This window comes from Salvia hispanica, chromosome 1 (assembly GCF_023119035.1).
Source record: "Salvia hispanica cultivar TCC Black 2014 chromosome 1, UniMelb_Shisp_WGS_1.0, whole genome shotgun sequence".
NCBI classification, from domain to species: domain Eukaryota; kingdom Viridiplantae; phylum Streptophyta; class Magnoliopsida; order Lamiales; family Lamiaceae; genus Salvia; species Salvia hispanica.
Window position 1 is genome coordinate 1257129 of NC_062965.1, and position 26433 is coordinate 1283561.

The 26433-nt window shown below is 36.0% G+C and overlaps 2 protein-coding genes across 2 annotated transcripts; both read right to left on the reverse strand.

Moving 5' to 3' along the window:
* Positions 1-874: 874 nt before the first annotated feature.
* On the reverse strand, positions 875-3995 carry LOC125201043 (sedoheptulose-1,7-bisphosphatase, chloroplastic). Its single transcript, XM_048098921.1, has 8 exons — positions 3794-3995; positions 3572-3700; positions 2700-2885; positions 2439-2520; positions 2130-2351; positions 1521-1621; positions 1345-1416; positions 875-1263 (listed from the first exon to the last, which is right to left on the reverse strand). The coding sequence occupies exons 1-8, from the start codon at positions 3890-3892 to the stop codon at positions 982-984; spliced, it is 1173 nt and encodes a 390-aa protein (XP_047954878.1). The 5' UTR covers positions 3893-3995; the 3' UTR covers positions 875-981.
* Positions 3996-7329: 3334 nt separating this feature from the next.
* Positions 7330-10624, reverse strand: LOC125201732 (probable sugar phosphate/phosphate translocator At3g11320). Its single transcript, XM_048099967.1, has 4 exons — positions 9762-10624; positions 9028-9131; positions 8686-8914; positions 7330-7817 (listed from the first exon to the last, which is right to left on the reverse strand). Exons 1-4 carry the CDS (start codon positions 10209-10211, stop codon positions 7671-7673), a joined length of 930 nt encoding a protein of 309 aa, XP_047955924.1. The 5' UTR covers positions 10212-10624; the 3' UTR covers positions 7330-7670.
* Between the last annotated feature and the right edge of the window lie 15809 nt (positions 10625-26433).

Sequence of the window (26433 nt, forward strand, 5' to 3'; positions counted from 1 at the left end):
GTTACACATCTTTTTCTTCACCACAATCACAATAATTTGTTCAAAGATTGTGACAGAGTTTCTAGATGAGATCTCAATAGCACCCTCAATTTTATTGATATTAGACTTGTATACATAACACCTATCTATTGGGTGAAATAGAAGAGTGTTATCAACATGTTTTAAACCTTGTGTATTGGTGTATCAACAATGCCTCTTGAAGAAGAGACATAAAATTTCTTGCAAAGAGCTAAAGAAAACCATGCTATCAAGTCAAGAACTCTTGCTTTCTTGCAAATATGAAATATCTATTTGGACAGCTTCTTTTTTTGTGATCATTTGAGAAAAAAGATTCATTCTCTTCATGAAAAATAGGAGGTACATCAAAGATTTCTTTTTCGATTCAATCATGTCCTTGCATATTATCCATATAATATACAAACAAAAACTCTAAATGTGTGCGTGTGTTGACCTAGTGGTAGAGTAGTTATGTCCAAGGCCAAAAGTTGCAGATTCGATTCCACCGTGTTGCCTTTATAATTTATGTTTATTTATCAATAAAAAACTCCAAAAACATCTAGGCATATAATAGTTCTTGAGTTTCTTGTAAATTAATATCCCCGCATCATTGACAAAGTCTAAAATAGGAAATGGAATAAATATAGTGATAGTTTGATTGTTCGTGGTAGTAAATAGGCAAGAAAATAAAATTTACTTTCTAGTCTTTTCAAAAATAGGAGTCAATTGTGATACTTCACTCAAAAATTCCTTTTGATGAAAAAAATGTATACATATAAGTTAAATTAAATGTCAATGGAATGGAATGAAATGGAAAGTGAAATAAAATTTCTATTGTCACAAGATTTTTGCATCATTGAGACAAAAATGAAAAGAGTTTGACAACAAAGAACTCATGATCAAGATATATTTCCATCTTTAGTATTCATCAAGACATAGTTTTACATGTAGAAAATCCATATTGCTCTAGCTAGACAAGAGGCCTCAAGCAGTAGCCCCGACCGGCGCAGCAGACTTGAGTCTGGATGACCCGTAGAGGGTTTCCTCGAATCGAATTATCTCATTCTTGGATCCATAGGCCACTTGAGTCCTGTCATCAAGATTGATGACCTCCTTGTCCAGCACGGACTGCTTGCCGTCGCTGCTGTACCCGCCCGCCTTCTCGATCAAGAACCCTAAAGGCGCCACCTCGAACAACAACCTCAGCTTGGCCTTGGCAGTTGGTGAAGTCACATTTGTGAAAATCCCCTTTTCCTTCACAATGATCTACATCCCAAAAAAGACACATTACATCTTAGCCTGACTAATATATCGCCTTAACGTTTAGGGTTTAGGGTTTAGACGTACCTGGTTGACATCGGGCACCATTCCTCCGGTGTATCTCAATGTGTATTTCTCACGAACGTAGTAGTCGACCAGCTGTGGATTCGAACTTTGTACCGTTACTTATATATTCACATTTAAATCATGAAAAGATGAAGAAGAAAAAAAGTGTGGAAAATGAAGATTAGAAGAAAAAAGACCTTGGCATAGTCAGAATTGTCAAATGTAGCCCTCAAATTGCCAGGTGAAAACATCTTTCCCTCTCCAATAGATGTTGTGTCCTTCACATGTTGCCATTTTCCTTCAAGGAAAAGGAGATTTTGATCATATTAAGTTGGAACACAAGAAGTCATGTCTAGTCTGAAAGATATATGGACTAGATTAGAATATAGAATTTTAATTAAGCTTGGACCATTACTTATTTAATGCAAACAAAAGAATACATGATTGTGGGCTCATGGCCCATGAAGCAGATAATATATACTCTTTTCATCCACAATAATATAAAATCTCACTTCGACCCGATGTGGATTTTTTTAAATGCGAAGAAAAGTTGGTGGAAAAAGTAAGTGAAATATGAGTTCTATTTATATATATGGAGTATTAGTTTTATAATAGAATGTGACTTTTTATAATAGAATGTGACTGTAATGATTGGGTGAAGTGTTGGGTGCATTTGCCAGAAATGGAAAAAAAATAGATAAGAATTTAAATCGTGGATGTTCTGAAATGCCAAAATAATATCTTATTTCATGGACAGATGGAGAATTTTCCAATGCGTATCATTAGATGATGACAAGAATTCTTACCTTCGTCAAGAAGGAGGAACTCATGTGTTCCAGGGCAGTCCTTGAGGGCGAGAACATACGTCGTTCGAGGCCCATAAATCCCCATCGCAGCCGCAACCTGCTGAGCACCGGTGACTCCGGTGAGCTTGTCACCAGGCCACACTCCAAAGATTGTGCCAACTGTGAAATTTGTGTCCACAATGCTTGACCCATCAAGTGGATCAAATGCAACACTGAATCCACCTGCTCCAAATCCGAAATCATAATTAATCAAATAGCCAAAACGAACAACTGATGAAATAAAATACGAGATTTTGGACGAAAGCACACCTTCAACGGGGCCACCCATGTCTTGGAGCTCCGGGACTTCCTCGGAGCAAGCGTACTTGCAGAAGTGAGAGTATTGCAACGCCTACGCATTTAAACGCACATTTCTTAAAACCCATGTCAGAATAAAATAAGACTTAGAGTAATAAAATTTTCCCATCTTGTTTATTCATTCTCTTCTTATGATAAATTTGTGGCCAACGAAAACACACTCGTATGTACGCAACGGTACACAAATAAGGGTGACGAAGAAGGAAAGTGAACCTCAAAGAGAAGCTTGTCGGCGAGCATATCAACGGCAAGCTGCTCGTCTCCGAAAGAGTTAACACAGGCGGTTCCACCACAAGAAGCTGTTCTAACTTTGAATGAAATTGTTCGCAGAGCTTCTCCCATACACATCATCAGCCTAATCAGCCCCTTGTCCGACGTCGATTTCGACAAAAATTCTTCCTGCAATATACATTCGCAACAAAATGACCATTAATGGCAAATCCAGAAAATAAAACTCGTGTGTTCAGAATGATAATACTACTTCTGTTCACAATAAAAAGTCATGTTTTTCAAATTTGGATTATTTATAAAAATTAGTCACTTCTATTTTCAGCAAGTTCCTTGTTCAATAAATTGGCTCATTTTGCACTAACATCATTTTCTCTCTGTCTTTCTTTTATTTTATCAATTTGCAGTGAACGAATTTTGGAACTAGCTAGGACTTAACTATTGAGTTGTACTATTAAAACAAAATTGGTAAATTTCGAACCATATCAAATTCTGGTCCATCTCGCAACTTTAAAAATAAAATAAAAATATAATATCTAGATTTATTATCAATTATGTCATGGTAAAAAAAATTTGTAGCCTACATATAATATGTTCATATATTTAAGCAAAACAATGTCGTTTCTTTATCAACAGACAACATTGTTTAATTCATCGGTGATAAGTATGACCTTTTTTATTATAATATCAGATGCAATTCACTAAAATTCGTCACTATGAGATTATTGTAAACAAATCCAAACTTTATAATGATTTTCAAAATTTCAGATTTAAATTTTACCAAATTTCATGATTTTTCTGACAATTTACTCAAATAATCAAAGTTTTCTCTATCCTTCAATATGTTTAACTCTTACCAGACTGTCTCCAATCTCACACTTAGTCACAAGGGTGGAAGAACTCTTCCCATTCACCTTCGCCGCCTTCATCGATGATCTCGGCCCCTCCCGCAACGACTCCCCGAATATAGAGCTCCCTTTTGAGCTCTGCACCAATTGATTTCACAAACCAAATCATTCTCAACTCAATGTTGCAAAATCACCCAAAAAAAAATAAAAATAAAAAAAAATTCAAGAAACCTTTGAGCGAGATGAAGGGAGTGCAGCAGAGTATTGCTGGTGAGAGGAGACATTGGGCAAGATTGCGACACGTGTACAGCACGCCATGGCAGCTTCCATCTTTAAGTTGTTATTACAAGATGGTGTTCTTGAGTAACTGGATTAACTGATTCTTTTTTCTTGGGTTACATTACTATTTGGGAGTGTGAAGGGATAAGTTGGGGGTGTGATTTGGATCTCACATTAATTTGTGGCCTAGATGTTGGTGGCACATAGCTTGGGATATGGGTGTGCATCATCAATTTGTTTGTTTATGCAATTTGTAAAGTGGAGTCTCACCCTTGATATTTTTGGTCTTGGAAAAAGTGAAGAAATACCAATCTAATTATCTATAGATATTAATTTATACAAATTTGTTCACTCATTTTTTTATAGTTACAATATTAATTCAAATCTTGACAAGAGATAAATTCAAGGAGTACATGCATTAAAAATTTTAAATTGCATTTTACTAGTTTTATTCATGGCATACACCTCAATTCTTTTCCTTTATTTTTCTTACTCTATAGTACTCCATAATTTATAATCATATATTTTTAGGAATGTATTCATATCCCAACGCTAAGTATGACTAAAATTCAAAACTTGCAGTCTATTGAATCTTGCGATCTAACGGTTAGATTAATGTCACGTGTCATCTAATAATATAGATTTTTAGCTTAATAAGATAGCTCGGATAATAATGTAGTTTTTTAGTCTAATAATGTACCTAGGCTAATAATGTAGATTTTTAGTATAATAATGTAGGTTATCACAATCATCAAATCTAAGGATCCAATGGCTGTGATTTTGTGTTGTGTTTTACACTAAGATGTTGTAAGGACCCTATCACACCTCATCTTTAGATGCAAATAATGAAAAAATATGAATTTCAGTAAAATTAAAAAACTACAGTGACTTAAGACTTAAGAGAGTCCCAAAAAACACCAAAAAGAGTGATTAAATAAATCACTCTAATTACCAACTTATAAAACAGCTTCGTCTATAATTTTTTAAATTTTTTGTTAATATTAGTATTATTTTATGTATCAACTTTAATATCTATATTAAATTACTAATTTATTCTGATTTTAAAATTAATTAAATTTCTGATGCTATGATTTGTTCAAAATAAAAATAAAAAAATGAAATGGAACAGAAAAAAAGAGAAACGAGAACAAATAAATTATTACGTATTTAAATAAAACCTTATAACAAATTCACATTTTTTACCAACTTTTTATAGTAGTTTTTTATTCATGTTACTCCCTCCGTCCCGCTTTAGGAGTCCCGGTTGATCAATTTAGAGCGTTCCGTTTTAGGAGTCCCGGTTGAGATAAATTAATAAAAAATGTCTGCAAAGTGTTAAAAGTGGGTCTCAACATCCACTACAACTAATAATAAAATGTTAAAAATGGGTCCCAACATCTACTACAATATTTATTTATTGGACACTCAATTAAAAGTGGGTCCCAACATCCACTACAATATTTATTTATTACACACTCAAACAGTTTTTTTCTTAAAACATGTGGCCGACTCAACCGAAACTCCTAAAACGGGACGGAGGAAGTACTTATTTATATCATAGCTCTTTAATTATCATTCCTTACTTTATGTTCAAAAAAGAATGTATCAACACACGCATTGAGTCGTCCGCACCATACACCCCCTGCACCATACACCCCTCTCTCCTCCCTCTTTCAAACCGAAAATTAACTGAATTTGGCGCCACGATTAAACCCGCCATTGATAAACCTCTCTTCTCCTCAAAAAAACCCCCAATTCCCAAAACAACAAAATGCCTCCTCTCCTCCTCCTCCTCACCTCCACCCTCCTCCTCCTCCTCTCCCCCTCCTCCGCCGCCACCACCGCCGAATTCCACGAACCAATCGGATCTCTAATCCTCCACCCCCTCCTCCAATTCCTCGCCGAAACCAACTCCACCTTCCTAATCAACCTCCACCCCTACCACATCCTCAAAATCAACTCCGAAATTCCGATCGGATTCCTCCTGTTTCAAACGAATCCGTCCAATTTCGTCGACGACGTCACCGGAGCCAGACATCGCAGCCTCTTCGACGCGATCGCGGCGGAGACCACCGGATCGGAGGCGGAGGACGCCGCAAACTACGCCGAGATGTACCTGATAACGCATCTCCGATCTGGATTCGTCCTGTTTCAAACGAATCCGTCCAATTTCATCGACGGCGACGTCGCCGGAGCCAGACACCGCAGCCTCTTCGACGCGATCGCGGCGGAGACCACCGGATCGGAGGCGGAGGACGCCGGAAACCACGCCGAGATGTACCTGCGCGGCCTGATAGCGCATCTCCGATCTGGATCTGGAACGACTCTGTTGAATGAGGGGATTCTGAGAGGTATAACCAGCACTTCGAATGGTACAAGTGGCTATGCGGCTGCGGGAGAATTGGGGATTTTGTACCCAAACATGACGGTGAAGTACAGATTGCGTTTCTCCGATGTTATACGGTTGTATCATCGAGGTTGGCTCGATTTCTTGCTTTGATCTGCTTTCTGATTGTGGAATTTCTTGAGGTTTTGGATTTCGTCTTCAGCGATTGATCGGAGAAGGTGATTTGGTTGAATTTTTTTCTTGTGAATATTGGATTAGAATGATGATTTGTGAATGAGATTTCCTTTTACCAGCTTGAGATTCTGATCAATGCATTTTCTATGTGAAATTCTAAGCTTTCTACATTAATTTGTACTATAAAATCAAGAAATTGGAGAAGATGATTGTTCTTGGTGAATGATATTTTGGAGGGAATGTGGCAAGTTTGTATTCTTTGCTTTAAATTTAATTTCAAAAAAATGTTTAATTATGTCATTCTCCAACCTCATAATAATATTTGTAACAAAGTTTAAATAGTAGTAATTTTGAATATAATGGGATTTTGTACTAAAAAGTGGCACCATTTATGTTCTTTCATTGAAAAAAAAAAATTAGTTCAGTTTTACTATTTTGATGCGTTCATAAAAACTAGTCGTCTATATCAATTGTAGATATTATGATACGTTAATTCACCTTCGATACATCAACTTATTTAGAGTTTATATCATATGTCCCACCACTTTCTTCACTCGTGATGCATTTTCTGATACTACTAACATACACGTGTTTCGTTTTTCAACCGCTGTTGATGCATTTTTGAGATAAGACTATTTCTTTTCCAATACTCTAACCACTTTTACTTAAAACCCTCTATATTCATTCACAATGTCACACCAATTTTAATATTTCCCTTTTATCCTATTTTTGGTGCTATAGGAAAATATTGAAAAGGTGTCAACATGCCAAATCTATTCCATAACTTTTTAAAAAAACAATTATCTTCTTCATAACAAAAAAGTGTTCATAATTGATAAAGTTCTTGGTGTTATAAATTACAAACACATAATTAGATACTAATATCGAAATTGAGAAGTGATTAAAGGTTAAAAAACGTCTACTAACTGAGAAACAAACGAGATTGAATCCATGATAAGGCCACAAGTATATAGAACTTTGATTTCATTTCACTAATTGACTGATGTCAAAAGAATTAAGTATAATAACATGAAGTGTCAGAGAGTTTGAGGAAAGAATACAGTGAAAGACACAAAAAAAAAGAGATCTGATTTAGTAACCGAGATTGAATGCAATAAAAACTCCTACACAGCTAATTAGGTGATGGTTCGTTGGTACAGTTTCGCGCCCTCACCCATGCCTTCCGGGACAAAATTTCATACGCTCCCAGCACAGCACCGATACGCACTGAATTTGCTTCTATCAAATGGTATCACCTTTTCACATCACAACACAGACAGTTATAGTTCGAAGGCTTTACGTGTTCCTTCATTTAGTACGCTTCTTGGCTTCACTGTACAGGATGACGCCCAAGACTGTTAGTGAGTATCCAAGCATTCCAGTGACAGAGACGGGGTTCTTGAAAATTAATATGGAGACTACAACCGCCACTGCGCCTTTTGCGTTTCCAAGGACCTGAAAGAACCCATAATCGAAAGTTATGGATGCAATAGATATGTTATGTCAACCAGTCTCAGATAGCCGGCAGAGCACAATGACAAGGCCGAGAATCTAAAAATAATGTGTTTTTACCCAATAATTCATTCATAGTCGAAGCTTTTCTGTACATTTTGAAGACGGTCATGACATGCTTAGATGAAATTGAACCATAAGTTTCTAACTTTGCATGTTCTGGTTTCAATGCAGTAGATACCAAAAGCATTTAAGCATAGCCTCAGCATTTTATAGCCCACGTTTAATGGCGGAACTAAGTGTTGTTCTCCACAACCAATTCAAATTTACATCTAAAGAGCCTCATGATTGAACTGAGCCACTAACATAGATAGCACCTGACATGCATTGACAGAACTAGAAAGGTGCACGTAACACGAAGGAGTGAATATTGCCAAATGTAGTTTATATGAATAATGAATGGATAGCTGAGAGAGCAGAGATTTAGATTAGAAGTGTATAACAGATTCAAACCAACCTCAGGCATATTATTCTCCAATTAAACGAATAAAGAAATGCAAAAAAAATGTTTTTGGAGGGATATGCATGCATTTTTCACAATCACAGTAAACAGAATGACATATATCATATTGTTATTTCATTTTGCTGCAAACACAGCAATCACTCCAACCGTCCCATTAACTTTCCAATTCACTACCCTTTTGGAAAATAAGAGACTAAAGGTTAGTTGAAAATAAAAATCAGCCAGTAAAAAAACAATGACCCAAAGCAGCAAGAGTCAAGATCAACCAACAAGCAAATTGACAAAGGAGACGATTTTTTGACATAATTGTTGTAAAATGGTGGAGTACTTTTACTGGGAAAGAAGTACCTGAAGAGTGAGGGCACTGGTGTGCTTCGTGACCAGGAAATTGGTCAAATTTACAAAATATGCGAGTGCAGAATTGAACAGCAATAACCATATGATTTTGATATCCTCTCTTGCTAGGGCCAATGTGATACCAACGACATTTTCTTCCATGAGGAGTGTTACGGGAAGAAGAAATACTACAGCTATAGGAGCCATGTAGAGGAGCAAATTCATAGAATTCAGTTTTTCCCTTCAGACAGAAAGAGGGCTATCAGAATGTGTAAGTGATAATAAATCACATAATTAACTTAGCCATTATAAACTCACAAAATTACATGGTAAGCCATAGTATAGAATTATTACCCTTCAGAAGAAAGCAAAATACCCTGAACCACTGATTTGAGTGCCCTTGCAGCTGTAGCACCAACACACATGATAAACCCAAACAAATGGAAACTAGGTTCACCCTACATCAATTAAAGAGGTAAATAATTAGAACAAAATTGTGCGTCACTAGCACATAGTAAAATGAAAAAAAGGGTAATCGGAGCATTGTGCCAAAGAAATTTGTATCGAAATTAGAACAAACATAACAGGCAACCCTCACTTCAACGAATCTCTCATACAAAATGTAAAAACAGAAACACCATCATCATAATGGCCCCATAAAATTGATCTCAATCTGATCCAGTGAAAGCAACCTCCACCAGCAAAGAATATAGAATAGCCCACGCTACAATATACGGCTTTAAATACACAAAGTACCAAAGAAGTACCGTAAATAGACCAACATCAGTTTGATGATAACACCAAAAGAAGCTCTTTTTCCCTAAATGCAAAAGAGGGGCATTTGAGCAACACATTCTAAACTAGCATAACAATTCTTTAACAGTTGCATTGCAACACTTGACACAAGATTATTCTTTTGCTCATATTTTCCCCATAGAACATCACCAAATCCAAGCTGCCTAATACAATCAATGCATCCAATTAACCCAAGCAGGCATATCAATCCATATAAAGAGAAATCAAAAGGCCAAAACACAAATCAAAATTAACCAAACCACAATTCAATCAAAGCAAAGAGGCAGGCATACCCCACTCGCGATGACAACTCCAGTAACAACAGGAACCAATGTGAAATAAGTCAACCACGCCTCCCTCTTGAGCGTCATCAAGTAGGCAAACACCGCAGTGAAAAACGGCGTCGTGGCGCCGATCGCCTGATTGAAGCTGACCGGCAAGTACTTGAGCGAGATGTTGCCGCTGACAACGGAAGCGCAGAAAATCAAGCTGAGCGCCGAGATCTTCATGAACTGAACCCTAGATCTTATCGTCTGCATCGGCACCATCTTCATCCACGCGATCGCGATGTAGCTGAGCAGCGAGCACGCCGTCATGTGGCACATCGTCAGGAAAATCGGGTACTTGAAGCCGTAATTGCTCAGCAAGTACTTGTTCAGCAGCAAAACCCCAATGTTCGACGAGTACCACGACGCCACCAGCCCGATCGTGAACAGCCGCCCCTGAGACTTCGCCGCCGCCATCCTCGGCCAATTCAATTCACAAATACCCCAATTTATCAATCAAACAACCAGAAATTACAAAATCCCCAAATCCTACCGAGTATCGACGGATTTCTACGGCGCGGTTTACTGAAAATCCAGCGCGGATCTAATAGGGATCAATAGGGGGAAAACCGAGGGACTTAATCGGAGGGATCTGAGTTGCATTGGTGGTGGAATCGTCAAATTCAACGGCTCAGATTCAGCGCCAAATCGTCAACACGCAAAAAAAATAATCAAAATCTCGGAAACTCTTCAAGCTTATACCTTAAACGAATGTTGAATTGCTGAAATTGGCAATGCTACACTGTGAATAGAGCTGAAAATGGAGGCGAATAGCGCGTTGTCTGTGTGTGTGTGAGAGAGAGAGAGAGAGAGAGGGATTAGAGAGAGACGACTGACGAAGGATTTCATTAGCAGAGGGTTTATTGCTTTATTAATTTGATTAATTAGGAATAATTATGAATATATATTAATCATAGATGGAATAGTTTATGGTCTATGTTAAATGACAACGCTCAATATTATAAACGTTGTACAACAATATTATAAACGCTACACAATAATTTATAGATTGTTGTTAACATATTGGATATTGTTGGCCGAGAAAAATTGTTATATAGTGTACAACATATCGTTGGTCGTCTTTTTTAGATTTTCTTTTTGCCACATGGCAGCTTATTATTCGTCCACGTGTATAAATGATTGGCTAGGAATGGTGGTAATCTCTCTGTCCCAAGGAAGATGACCCCTTTCTTAGGCGGCACGAGATTTTATGCAATTTTATTTTGTGTGTTAAGTGGAGAGAGTAAAGTAAGAGAGAAGGAATAAAGTAGAGATAAATGTGTTTCTATTTTTGGTAATAGGTCATTTTGATTGGGACAAACTAAAAAGGAAAGTAGTCATCTTTAATGAGACGGAGGAAGTATGATTTTATTTTAAGTGACAGTGGGACCCTAATATGCCCCATAGTTTATTTATTTAAATTTTTTGATATTGGAAGATTCGAGGAAACGTCTTAACATGTGGAAAAATACAAGAGAATTTGACTTCTACGTTGAAATAAATTGAAAAATCAATTTTTTATTGAGGAATTGGATGTGGACTTGCCATTTGCCTAATTGCTGTTAGGCTACGACTTTTGTAGGATTTCCAATTTCTAATTATCTTTAACATAGTTAATTAAGTCTAGTTAACGTACTAATTAGATAAGTTAAAAGAGAGTATCACAAATAATGAAATAGCATCACTTTGATTAGTCATTTCTCTTTTATCAGGTCAGAGATTCGAATAATTTTGAGAATTAAATATCTCATTTTATGTGATAATATATGATCATTTAGTTCTTTTAAGAGCTCAAAACAATATGATTATATGATCATTTAGTTCATTTAAGAGCTCAAAACAATATGATTACGGTTATTAACTTAAGAAAAATAAATTGGATTTTGTAGTTGAGCTGTCAAAGTTGAGATACATGCACTAAAAAAAAAATCATTAATGACAATTTTTTAATTCAATTAAGTGCGTTAGATATGTGTTTCTAAATATATTATCAATATTTCAAAAAAAATATCATTATTGTCGATGTTCCAAATAAAATTACAAAATATAAATGGAATCATCCTAAAATATATGGTTAAATATTATTGTTCTTATTGTTAAGAACACTTTCTTTAGTGTCAAATATTATTGTTATTTTTAGAAGAATTCCTTGCTGTCTCAATTTTTGTATCTTTTAAAAAAAATTATAGTGACTAAAAATTTTAAGTTCAAATTCAACATCTGTGCGGTGTAATATATTTCATGGTCTACTGGGGCTGGCAATTTTTGACACGACACGATAACACGACACGAACCGGCACGAAATTAATGGGTTTGGGTCAGAGCTTATCGTGTTCGTGTCCTTATCGGGTCGACCCATTAAGGACACGAAAATTTCGTGTCGTGTTCGTGTCGTGTTCGTGTCGGGTTCGTGTTATCCGTTAACAATGCGTGTTCGTGTCGTGTTCGTGTTATCCGTTAACACATAATATTTTAATATTATTATTCTTATTAACACATAATATTTTAATATTATTATTCTTATTATTTTCATTTTTCAATACTTTTTCGTGTCATTAATGGGTTCGTGTCGTGTTCGTGTCGTGTTGACCCGAAACGGTTCGTGTCGTTAATGGGTTCGTGTCGTGTTAGTGTCGTGTTCGTGTCTGAGGGTAGCGGGTCGTGTTCGTGTTCGTGTTTGAGGTTTTCTTAACGGGTCGTGTTCGTGTTTGTTGTTATCGTGTTCGTGTCGTTATCGTGTCGACACGATAACGACCCGACACGCACGATTTGCCACCCCTATGGTCTACTATTATTGACTCCCCCGTTCCACGGTAATAGAGTCATTTCATTTTCGTCACTCATTTTGAAAAAATAATTATGAATAATTACAGTGGAAAAAAGTAAGGTAAATAAGATAATATTATAGATAAGACTCTTCTCTTTGTTATTCTCTCTTTTACTTTATTTTCTCTCCATTTTAACTATTTATTATTATTTTTAGAACACGAGTGCAGAAAATGAATGACTCTAAAACTATGGAACGAATGAATAACAGAGATGAAATGGAAATAAAATAAAAATGATAAATCGTATGGTACTGTACTTACGTTATCGTTTTTCCGACTGAAATTCCACATGATTAGCGGAAATTAATTTGAAAATGTTACTTGAAAATCCAATCGCGTTAGCCAAGTTAAAATGAATTAAAAGCTTGATATATATAGTTGCCAAACTATATAACATTTTAAGTTGACGCACAAAACTAAAATTTAATTAAACTAACAACTGAATTTCCAACCATGTTAGGCGAATAAAAAAATTAAAAGCTCGATAGTTGTCAAACAAATTTTAAAATCGATATACCGATTATAATTTGATCAAAATTCAATAATTTATCTTATGTTCTTTACAATATTATAACACGGGTCATATCAAAATATACTATTCACGTGTCATATCATATCAGTTTTTCAAAATTTATTATAAATATAAGCAAGCCATAGTATTTACGATTTCCCTTTTCAAAAAGAGGCAAATTGTATTTAAGAGTTGTGATTAATGACCGAACTAACAACTACCCTATACAAGACAAATATAGGTGACTTCACTCTCATCTCTTCAACCTTATATATACCCAACAATAAATATATTTTCTACACATCCAACTTAGTAACTTAGTATTCACCAAAAAATCAAAATGAAAGCAACCTATCTCTTCATCCTTGCCATCTTGTTCATGCACGAGGCCATTTTCACACAATGTGTGGAAGAAAATCCCTTTTCTTCCACCGTTGCTTCTCTCCCCGATCAGCCGCCACAATCACATTTTGATGATCAGAAACGAGGTGGCTTGCGTCCGCCGCCGCCGCCACAGGCTGCCGGAGGTCCTCGCCGTATGAAGATCAAGCCGCCGCCGCCGTTGCCTGGCCGAGTCTGAGATTTGTTGTGGTCTAGGGCTTCAATTTATTGCAAAATTAAATAAAACTAAGTGTTTGTGACTGTCTTTGAATGAATGTTATAAACTAAATGATTTTTCCGAATTTATTCGAGCCCCTTTTTGTTTGAGTTTTTTACGGTTCTGGTTTGGTAAAACCCAACTTGTTAACAAGCTACTACATGGTTCTGGTTTTGAACCGTGAACCGGTGGTGTTGTGACGATTTAGGTAGTTTTCAACCGGTTCCAAATCGATACCAATTTTTTTTAAAAGAAATATAATGTTGTCTATGTCTTAACTTATAAATGAAATGTGTAAAATCAAATTTGAATAATACAATGAATAGTTTAGATTTAAAGCAAGGCAATGACATTAGAAAGTGAATTCATTGTCAACACAAGATGAGACGAGTAGCAATGAGGATGTATGGATAAAAATAGAAAAGAAAAAGTTCATAACTTTAAAAAAAATGAAAAATCATTTTTAACCAATTTTCTGTAGAAGCCGATGGTTAACCGTTTAACCACCGGTTTTAATAGAAAATCGGCCGAAAATGCAGCCTTTTTGGAGTTATGATATATCACATGCATACCTCTATGAACATAACCGATCTAAAAAAATTGAGATTACATTTACAGTTCATGTAAAAATTAAAGTTTGACATATTATTATATCAAGCACCTAACTTTACACTTATATATACACGATATGGAAATTATTTTATGTTAGTAACATATAATGTCATTGTTTTCGAATGAAATTGAAATTGATTTGAATATGATCAGGACGTACATTCTTAACTTAAAATCCTATTCTGTTAGCCAAATCAGAATAAATTAAAAGTTGATTATTTACATACCACATTCCCAATATTTACCGCGATTTATGTGGTAAATTAAAAGTAGATTATTTACAGATCACATTCTCAATTTTACCGCGATTTATGTGGAAATGCATTTGAATGTTTGGATGATTGTGATTAATGATCCAATTACCCTATAGGTGATTCTAGGACTAAAAAGATGCATTTGATTGTTTGAATGTATTTAGGTCCTCTACAATACTAGGAATTTCATTTATGAGTGGCACGGATTTTAAGAAATATTAAAAAAAGTGGGTGGAAAAAAGTTAGAGAAATAGGGATCCGACTTATATATATTAGTTTTAAATGAAATGTGAGTGGAATGAGTTAGTAGAAGGTGAAACCCTATTACCATATATGGTAAAAGTGAACCGAGACTCCTATTTATGGACAGACTAAAATGAAAAAACGGGACTCCTATTCGCGGACGGAGGGAGTATACCATAAAATCATATCAAACATATACTCACGTTACCCGTTAACTTTCATATAAAAGTACAATTAATTCAAATTTGATGAGTAATACTCCCTTCGTCTGTGAAATGTTGTCTACTTTTACCATTTTAGTCCGTCCGTGAAAAATCGTCCACTTTGCTTTTATTCTATTTTTGGTAAATGGTCTCCACGTTCCACTAACTCTTCACACTTACATTCTATTATATAATTAATATATAAATGTGAGATCCTCATTCCACTAACTTTTTCAACTCATTTTCCTACTCATTTCTTAAAACTCACGCCGAGTCAAACTTGATCAATATTTTACTCTATTTGTTATTGAGGAATTGGATGTGGACTATTCAGCATAAAATGACAATTTGGTAGGGCTAATCCTTATTATCAGTGGGCCCAATACAAGGCAATAATAGTTCTCTATCTCTTTAACATTTTCATTTTCTACACATCCAACATATGTATCTATCTCCCAAAAATCAAATGAAAGCAACCTATCTCTTAATCCTTTTCATCTTGTTCATGAAAGAAGCCATTTTCACAGAGTGTGCGGAAGAAAAGCCCTTCTCTTCTCTCTCTAAGGGGCTTCCGCCGCCACCGCCGCCACTAGTTGCCAGAGGTAGTCGCTGGAAGCGGGATGTGCCGCCGGCGCCACCGCCGCCGCCACAAGTCGACTTAGGACCGCCTCCTCCCCCGTGATTTGCTGTGGCCAAAGGTTTTAATTAAATTAGTTGCAAATTAAATAAAACCAAGTGTTTGTAGTATGTTACTATGTATGGATGTTAGAGAAATTAGCTATTTGTATCCGTGATTAATTGTCTTACTTTGGCTCAACCTCAAGACATGGAAAGGAAATTAAGCTAAAAGGTTGGTGATTTTGTATCTTGTTTTTTTAGTTTTAAATTATACTATTATTGTTAGTTTGTCTTGAATCTATATAGTTTGCCGCTAGCTGAATGGGGCGAGTTAGGGGTCAAGGGAGGCGGCGCCTCCTTACCTGGGCCCCAAGCCCGACTCTATAATATGTTTCTGTTTTAGAACCTAATTGTCACATTGGGCCTAATTAGTTGTTTGTGTGCCTATTTATATAGAAGTAGGACACATAATCTGTAATCTAAAAACAATCTGAATAACATTTGTTCTTCGTTTCCTGCCCGTGGACGTAGCCAACACAATGTTGGTGAACCACGTAAATTCTATGTCTTTACGTTTCTGTTTGTCTCGATTACACAATTGCTCTATTCTATCACAACAATTACCCCCTACGTCTGTAGTAATTTGTTACCATTTGATCCGATACGGAATTGAAGAAATATAATGGAAAGTGGGTTGAAAAATTAGTAGCATGTAAATCCTACCTTTATATTTTTTATAGTAATAAAATATGAGTGAGAACGAGTTATTAGAATATGAGGTTTATTACCAAAAATAATAATGCAATAAATTTTTAGGGACATATATCACGAAAATAAGAACAAATTTTAAGGTACATACAAAATGAAATAAGAACAAATTTTAAAAAGTAAATACAGAGCTGTCGCGCATTCACATTTTTATGTCATACTAGTATATATGTTTCAAACAAATGTTCCTATTTTTTTGGATGATCTACCCGAACACAAATCACACATCTTTAAAAAAATTGTGACATACAAAAAGTGAGGCATCTTATGTAATTTTGTTGGGAATGAAATCATGAATCATTAAGGTAGGGATGTCAATAAACTTGAAACATGTTGGCTAAAGTTCGAATAGTCTGCTAAAATTATATATAATTATGATTAAAAATTTATAACTTTTAATAAATTCTAATCTGGCTATCCAGCAACCTGAATAATTTATTACAAACAAAACCAATTGTTTTCTACTACTATTTCACTTGATATTTCGCTTTCTATATATATATATATATTGTTTGGTATTTAATTGTATTTCAGTTTATGACTGTTATCAATATAAAATTCTAATGAATAAAAAATAAGTGCTACTATTAATCACTACTCTAATATAATAGTATATTGAAGAATTTGGTAGTGCTTAATCTTTTTGTTTTTCACGTTTTATTGATATAATATTATCAGTGGGCCCAATACAAGGCAATAATAGGTGGCTCCTCATCTCTTCAACATACCATATTTTCCAAATGAAAGCAACATATCTCTTCATCCTTGCCGTCTTGTTCATTTTCACACACTTTGTTGATATGAAACAAGAAGGCCTGCGGCCGCCGCCGGCGCCAAGAGTTGCCGGAGGTAGCCACTGGAAGCGGAAGGTGAATCCGCCGCCACCGCCGCCAAAAGTCGCCAAGGTGCTCATAGGCCGAGGCTGAGATCAGTGCCAAGTATTTGTAGTTGTCTTATTATCTATGAATGTTAGTAGATCCATAATTAATTGTCTTATTTTGGTTCGACTCAAGTTTTAAAAATGTAAAGAAAATGATTTAAAAGGTTTGTGATCGCTTGTCTTGTTTTTATAATTTTTAAATAAAACGTGAGTGAAGAAGTTAATTGAAAATGCAATCTATTTATTATATCTGTTGTTTGATTTGTTTATTCTATGTTATAGAGAAAATGAACGAATTGAATTTTGATTAGTTAAAAATATAATAACATGTGCAACTCTAAATAATAATACTCTGTTTTCTAAAAATAGAATTTCTTTGTTTTTTAGTCCGTTCCCTAAAAGTAGATATTTTCTCTCTCTAATGAGGTGCACCCACTTTCCACTAGCAGTCTTTTCTTTCTATTTTACTGTACTAGTTTTGAATTAAAAACTCGTATCGTTTCAAAAGCTCTTATTTTTTAGGGACGAATGGAGTATATATTATAAATACTAGTATATTTTTTTATAAATAAAAAATACATAGATTAATTAATAATTAGTTTGATTTTTTTTGGGCTAGTATGAAATCTCAGTATTTAGGATTACAATTTTTTAATAAAAAAAATAACCCGGAAATACTAAAATACAGTAGCATATTTAAGGCAGAATAATAGTACTACTTCTTGATTGAATAAAAAATTAAAAATAACAAGTTATTGGATGGTAGTACTTCTTGACATTGACAAAAATATTTCAGTAGTTGGAAAAAAGGCAAAAAATTGGTTTCAAAATAATCGATTATGAAAAAAAGGAGAGGAATATTTGGTTTTAGGCAATGAGTTAAAAAAAATGCAACTTTATTAACTTAAACTACCCATTTTGGTTAAATTTGATTATGTTTTCAACTCCAACGAGAAAATTCACAATAGACGTTTTCTTGTTATAGGAAATTACTTTAAAACAAAGACATTATCCAATTACTTTTGATCTCCAACGAATAGGAAATTGAAAAGATGTACATAGACATTTCTTGAATAGTTATCAATCTTTGTTACTTGTATAGTGTAGTATTATTTGTAGTTTAATTTTAATTTACTGAATTATTTTATTTCACGTAGCTATTAAAGTGCCACATATATAACCTTTTTCTATTTAAGTGAACTTAATAAAGTGTGTAATATAGTGTTCATGTTTTTCAATTAACGATGTTATTTTGTAAAATAAACAATTACTATCATTTAACTCATTTGTGGTGACGAACTATATAAACTCTTACTTTTTTTTATAAAAAAAACAATTTTTCATTGTTTTAAATTGCGTTGACATGGGAAGATTCGAGGAAACGTCTTCACATGGATATTGAGGAAAATACAATTACTACCGACGTTGAAATTAATACTATTGAGAAAATGATTGTAATTGAGCAATTGGGTGTGGACTTTTCAGCATAAATTGACAATTTGGTAGGGCTTAAAATCGTTATTTTGTGCTCTCACCAACTTTTCTTAATTCAACCATAGATATTCTACAAATCTAACATATGTATCAATATCATCTTCCAAAAATCAAATGAGAGCTGTAATATAGTGGGCCTATTGCTAATGGGCCGGTCTGCTTCACTTGTAACCAGCCCAAGAGTGTTGGCCTGTTGTAGTCAAGGCCCTAGCCCACTTCACCTATCTAACCCTTCTAGTGACCTGGCGTGATTGGGGTGTGAGAGCTGTGTCATATATATACTTCTTGGCCCTCTCTCTCTCTTCAGATTAATCCAGCGTTTGCCTCTTCTCTTCTTCGAGTTGTTCTAGGGTTTGTTGCTTCTTCCTCTGTGTGAATCTCTCTGTGCTGTTAGCTTGAGAGATTGTAGATCTCCTCTCGTGTTCCTGCGTGTGTATACACTGAGTCTGTGAGCGAGGGAGTGCTTGAGAAAGGAAACCTCTGGTTTCTGGTCTAAGGAACCTGACCGTGTATTTGGGGGTTTTCTTGAGTGTCTGAGGAAGTTCAAGTGTGGTGATTTGCTGGAGCTAGGGTTCTAGTTCTTGACTGCAATCAGAGAGGATTGCTGAATCTAGGGCGTGGTGGATACTGTGAAGCAGATCTGGGATCTGCTATAGTTTCTCCTGACCGGGCAAATCAATCGGTGAACAAGGGACTGAGGGTCGGATTATAGGCCTGTGCAGTTGTACCTGGTGCAACTTGAGCCTACGTTTTATCTTTGATCTCTTAGTTGTTTCTTTGTGTTCACTCTGAATCTTTTTCATATGTTCTTGAGGTGAACGAATTTAATCTGTGTGTTAAGTGTTTCAGGTGTGCTCAACCAGATCTGAGATAGCTTGATCCAGGAGTAGTTAGATTTAGTTGTAGACTTGTATTACTTGTGTATTCTGGGCTAATTGTCACCTTACAGTGGTATCAGAGCCAAGGTTTTGGACTCAATTCAAGGGTTCGTGCTCTTTTTCTCGCCTCATTCCTGTGTGCGGATTGACTTGGTAATACAAGAGATCTCTATTTCGATCTCTTGCTCTGGTATTGTTTTCTTTTTCTTTTTAAGGCTGCTCTTCTGGTTTTCCGCTGCGTTCTCTGTTTTCTCTGTTTTGGTTCTTGGGCTCTGCTTGGTTTTTTCTTGGTTGATTTCTTGTTTCTGCTGGTTTTGGTTTCCGGTGTGTACCTGTTTTGTCAGTAGAAGTTTTAAAACGTGTGGTTGCAACAAAGCTGAGAATCTTTGTCAGTGAACCCCTGCGCCCTTGATCAATCAAGTGTTTGTGAACTAGGAAATCCTGACCTAGATGCATTGTTGTGTAACTTCTACTGCTTTTGTCTGGTGTTTCTTCTAGTTTCCTCTTCCAGTAGTCTCTGTCTTCTTCTTGCTTCTGTCTCTTTTTGCTCTCCTGTTTCTTCTTGGTTTTTCTATAATGTCTAACCTCCCCTTTGGCCTTGTTCCCTTTAATGGGAAAGCTGATTTCAGTATTTGGAAGCAAAAGTTGAAGTGTGTTCTGGTTCAGCAGAAAGTCTATAAAGCAGTGGATGGCTCTACCATCGAAGACCCTACCAAACAGGCTGAAATGAATGAGTTAGCCTTATCTACTATTATCTTGAGCTTGAGTGATTCTGTTATAAGGAAAGTTGGTGTTGTTGATTCTGCAAAAGCCCTTTGGGATAAACTTGATGAGTTGTATACTGAAACTTCTTTGTCCAATCGCATGTACTTGCTTGAAAAACTTTTTAAGTTCAAACTGGATTTGTCTAAGGACATTGATGAAAATCTTGACTGTTTTTCAAAACTTGTGTTAGATATTAAGAGATCTGGGGACAAGAATATTGATAACTATACAACCATTGCTCTTATGAATGCTATTCCAGAATCATATGGTGATGTTAAGGCAGCAATCAAGTATGGTAGAGATGATGCTACCTTAGACATGATTGTCAGTGCCTTAAAATCAAAGGAACTGGAATTGAAAGAGAAGTCTGATACTAAAGCTGCTCTTGATAAGGCTTTGCAGGTTAGAGGAAGATCCAACACCAAATCAAAGGACAAATCTTCCAGTGACAAGTCCTCTGAAAAGGGAAATAGGAAGAATCACAGAAGCAAGTCAAGGTCCTCCTCTCAAGACTATAAAAAGTCTAGGAGGTGCTTTAAGTGCCATGAACTTGGACATTTTAGTAAGGAGTGTCCATTGAAAAAGAACAAAAAGGTAGATTCTGACATGGTGGTAAGCCTAGTCAAATCTGATGATGAGAATGGTACTTGTTTTATGCACTGTGATATTACCTCTGTAAATGCTTCCCTGAATACTGTGATCAACAAGTATGAATGGCTTGTTGACTCAGGATGTACTTATCATATTTCTCCCTTCAAAGATCTTTTCTCTGTTTTAACTCCTGTCACTAATAGTTTTGTGTCCATGGCCAACAACAAGCAGTGCAGGATTGAAGGAATTGGGGAAGTTTGCCTGAAATTTGACTCAGGCACTACTTATACTTTGAAGAATGTGAAATATGTGCCTAGCCTCTACAAGTTTAAACTGGCCGCGTGGTTTTGATTGAAAACCAAAACTAGAGGAAAGGTTAGAATTTTAGACTGATAATGGTCTCGGAATTTGTAATCAGCAAATGGATGAGTTGTGTGCTAAACTGGATTAGAAGACATAAGACCTGGCCCTCTCATACCCTCAATGTACTAGTACTGAGAGAATGAGTCAGACTCCTAAGTTTCTGATAGAGCGATGCCTTCTTTCTTTGGAGTGGTTTGTCAAAAAGTCTCCGGGGCGAAGACATCACTTACCTTGTTATCAGTCCCCCCTCTGTTCCCTTAAAGGAAAGTATCCCTAGGCCCTGCTTTTTGGGAAAACCTGTTAAATCTTTCACATCTTAGAAGCTTGGATTTCAATGCATTTGTACATCTTAATTCAATAAGCTTGAACCAAGATCCATGCATGCATCTCTTGGGTTATCCAGACAGGTGAAGGGCCATGCATGGCTTAGAGGATTAGCCTGTTTCAAAGTTGCAATTAGTGATGTGATTTTTAATGAATCTAATTTCGCTGTTTTGTCTTAAAATGTTCCTAAGCCTAGCACATGCCTCTAACCGAGGTGGAGCTTGCCTCTAATGAGGTGGGAGGGTACACTAACTTTCGACTTGTGCAGTAATGAAAATTCCCAACTGATGAAATCAAGACTGGGTCTTGATGATCTTCAATCGATGCCGACAGAGGCCCAAGAGATACAACTATCTCCAGAGTTGTTCCCGTAGACTAATCTTTTGGCCAGGGATAGAACTAGGAGGACAAACATTGGACCACCACAGATTTGGTGATGAGATGAACTCATGCTTTCTAGCTTTCAATGTTCTTCATGAATTGGATATGAGCCCAATATACAAATGTGCTCTCAAATCCTTGCTACTCCAAAGTGGCCTAATGCTAACAGGAGGATGAGATGAAATCTTTGACTCAATAAGACTGATTTTAGTTCCTGTGACTCCAAGATTAGGCATTGTTGAGTGTGTGTGGCCGCTCAAGCCGAAGAGAACCCAACAGGCCTATGATACAGCCGATCGGTTGCAAAAGGCTTCACTCAACAAAGGAGGGGGAATTACACTGAAATCTGCCCCGTAGCTAAATTTATAACTGTTAGGTTAATGCTTGCTTTATGTGCTTTTTAATCGATCTCAAACAAAATGGATGTTAAAAACCGCTTCACATGGTGTGATCTTGATAAGCCTATTTACATGAGCCAACTCCGAAGGGTTTGTTGGACCCAAATACCCCGATCATGTGTAGTTCTTGGAAAAGGCTTTGTATGGTTTGTTCACTCTATATGTGAATATTAAGTTTACTCAATGTACGCAGATCTCTAAAGTTTCTCTAGAAGTGCTGACCACGTCTATATTTCAAAATCTTTGGTTCTGCCTGCTTTCTTCTTTTTGTATGTTGATGACATGCTTATTATGAGTCCTTGGCTTCTCATTGTCAAATTATGCCCGTGATATGCTTGCTGCATTAACTCTTGATATGAAGGATTTAGGTGATGCCTCAAAAAATTCAAATGATATCATAAAGAAACAAAGAAGAAAGAAGAGCCGATTTCTAAATAAAGTTCATATGTAAAGGAAGATTCTCAAAGAAGTTTAATATGGTGGATGCTAAGCCCACCACTGCTCTCTTTGGTCATATATTATTTCTCATTCGAAGGGACCAAAGGGTCCTACAGACGAAATGGTAGATCTGTTAATGAGGAGTTAATTCCTTATTCAAATGCATGGCACGCGCTATGCACTTGATAGCAGCACAAGGTCTGATATTGCTTACTCCCCTCAAATGCCTATCAAGATACATGTCTAACTCCGTGATGCCTACACTCTGGAAAAGACTTAAGGGATACCGAGATATCTCAAACACACCGCTCATTATGGCTCAATTTTTCTGCTGCATGTGATGATACTAACCTTTGTGTTTCGTAGATTCAACTACAATGACAGGATAAGAGGAAGTCCACTACCTCTTATGTTTTCACTGAGGATCTGTGAGCCGGAAGTCACAACGTAAATATACGTGCCTCTCCACTACTCTGAAGCTCTAACACATTGCTATTGGCTAAGAGGGAACGTAAAGAGGCTTTGTGGCTTAAAAGAGAATGGTGAACCGAAATCTCTACAATCCATTGTTGTCTTCCGATAGCCAGCCAACATGTACAAGCGTTAAGAATCCCGTTTTTCTTTGACAGTGACCAAGCACATTGATGTAAGGTTTCACTTCATCAGAGACATAGTAGAGAAAGGAGAAGTTCGCTTGAGAAGATTCACACGACAATAATCCACCATACAGACCATGCTCAAGAAAAGATGTTTCATGACTGTAAAGTCTATATTGACTCGATAGGAGAATTGGTCAGTATACACCCTTGTGTATTTTCTGCTTATATACTTGGGTAATCGTGATAATGCACTGTGGATGATGTCTGCTATAAGCCACTTCAAGGTGCATCATTAGGCTACGATGAAAAGCATGTGCCAAGTCTGAGATAGCTTGATCCAGGAGTAGTTAGATTTAGTTGTAGACTTGTATTACTTGTGTATTCTGGGCTAATTGTCACCTTACAAGAGCAACATATCTCTTCATCTTTTTTATCTTGTTCAAGCAAGAATCCATTTTCACACAATGTGTGGAAGAGAAGTCTTTATCTACTAAGGGGCTTCCGCATTCACATTTTGTTGATATGAAACGAGGAGGCCTGCGGCCGCCGCCGCCACCAATAGCTTCCAGAGGTCCTCGCGATAAACCGGGGTTGAAGCCGCCGGTGAAGAAGCCGCCACCGCCACCACAAGTCGCCAAGGTACTCACAGCCCGAGGGAGACCACCTCCTCCGCCGTGATTTAGCTGTCTTACTATCTATCAGTGTTAGAAACTACTCGGCATTGTTCACGATTAATTGTCTTACTTTGGCTCATGATTACGAGTCTTATATTACTTTTACATTTTAAATAAAATGTATAAAATGTGAGTGAACAAGTTAGTTTGATGTGAGGTCTATTTATTAAAGGTGTAAAAAGTACTTCGTTCACTAATAAGTGTCTTTTTTTCTGCGGGTTCGGTACACCTGTGGTTAAACCAAAAAAAATGTCTTATTTTCCCACTCAAATTTATTACATTTTTTAAAACTCATGTCAGATCAAATGTGACCTTATAATGGTGGACGGAGGGAGTGATAAAAGAGTTAGCTATATTTGACATTGACTGAGTTATGTTAGATTGTAGGTCTGCGAAGAAGGGGAATTCCTTGGTTTCAATTTTCTTCTTCTAATAATATCACAATATGAGTAATATAATAATCAAACAAAAAGAGTAAATAAATAGATGAATACAAAAATACTACTTTCGGTAAAAGAGCAAGAATCCTAAAGAACTTTTTATAGACAAAGAATAAAGAAATGTCTAGAAATTCACCAATTAGCAACTATAAATTTACAATAAATTATTATTCTTGAAACGTCTCATGCCAAATTCAATTTTGTTTCAAAAGATTATTAATACAATACAATTCTTAATATACAAGGCGGTTACAAATTATAATTCAATTCAATTCTTAATAAGGCAACGGTTATAAAGCTTATAATTAAATATTCCATGGCTTAATTGTAGAGGCCCTATATCATTCATATTTAAATTTTGGTTGTCCGTTTCTTAAAGTTTATATATTTGAATTTAACCCCAGAATTCATAAATATTCAAATTAAGGCCAAAACTAGCCTTTTTTATATATGTATAAATAGAGTATATTTAATTGTATGTTTATCATATGTGTAATATCTTTAATTTTTGTACAGTGTGCTCATGTTAACTAATGTCAATTTTTATGAACAAATAATTATTAATGAGCTCATTCATGGTGACACCATATTGTGATTTTTCGGCTAGCATACTAAACTAAAATTTAATCAAACTTTAAAAAAAAAATTCAATTTGTCATAGTTTTAAATTGCATTAATGTCACGGGAAGATTCGAGGAAACGTCTTCGATAGTTGTAATTGAGGAATTAATTGGGTGTGGACCTTTCAGCATAAAAACATTACATATTCTACAAATCCAACATATGTATCAATATCATCTCCCAAAAATCAAATGAGAGCAACATATCTCTTAATCCTTTTCACCTTGTTCATGCAAGAAGCCATTTTCACACAATGTGTGGAAGAAAATTCTTTATCTTCTAAGGGGCTTCCGCATTCACATTTTGTTGATATGAAACGAGGAGCCCTGCCGCCGCCACCGCCGCCAATACCTGGCAGAGGTCCCAGCGGTCATGACCCGACGTTGAATGCGATGCCGCCACCGTCATCGACACAAGTCTCCAAGGTACTCACAGGCGGAGGCTGAGTTGTCCACGATTAATTGTTTTACTTTGGCTCGATGGATTTTGAGAAATAAAATGGAATGTTTGGAGAAAGTAAGTGATTGTCCGTTTTATTATTGTTATATTTTAAATAAAATGTGAGTGTAGACGAAGCTGGTTAGATTACAAGGTCTATTTATTATAGGGTTTTTGGCCCTAAAAACCATAAAGTTTCCTCGAATTCCGGTTTTTCCCATGAACTTTCAAATTTATTTTTAAAACCACGAACTTTCGATTCGTATGCAATTTGCCAACCCGACCCGAATACCCAATTACCACTTAAATTCCGGCACGAAATAGTCCAGCGTGGACGCCGAAAAAATGACTGGGCAATGTATACACGCCATGATAAACGCCAAATAGGATCCAGCTATCACTTGATATGTCAAATAGGATTATTTTTGACACGTATACACACCGAAGTTCACCGCTGACCCGCCTCTGACCCGCAATGGCAAATTGCATACGAATCGAAAGTTTGTGGTTTTAAAAACAACTTTGAAAGTTCATGGGAAAAACCGAAATTTGGGGAAAGTTTATGGTTTTTAGGGCCAAAAACCCTTATTAAAATTAATAAAAAGTAGAGGAGTAGCATATTTTGGGTAAATAATAGTTTTATTTACTGAATAAACATTAAAAATAGTAATTTCTCCGGTTATATATTTTTTAAATAGTTGTGTTTAGTACTTCTATTTA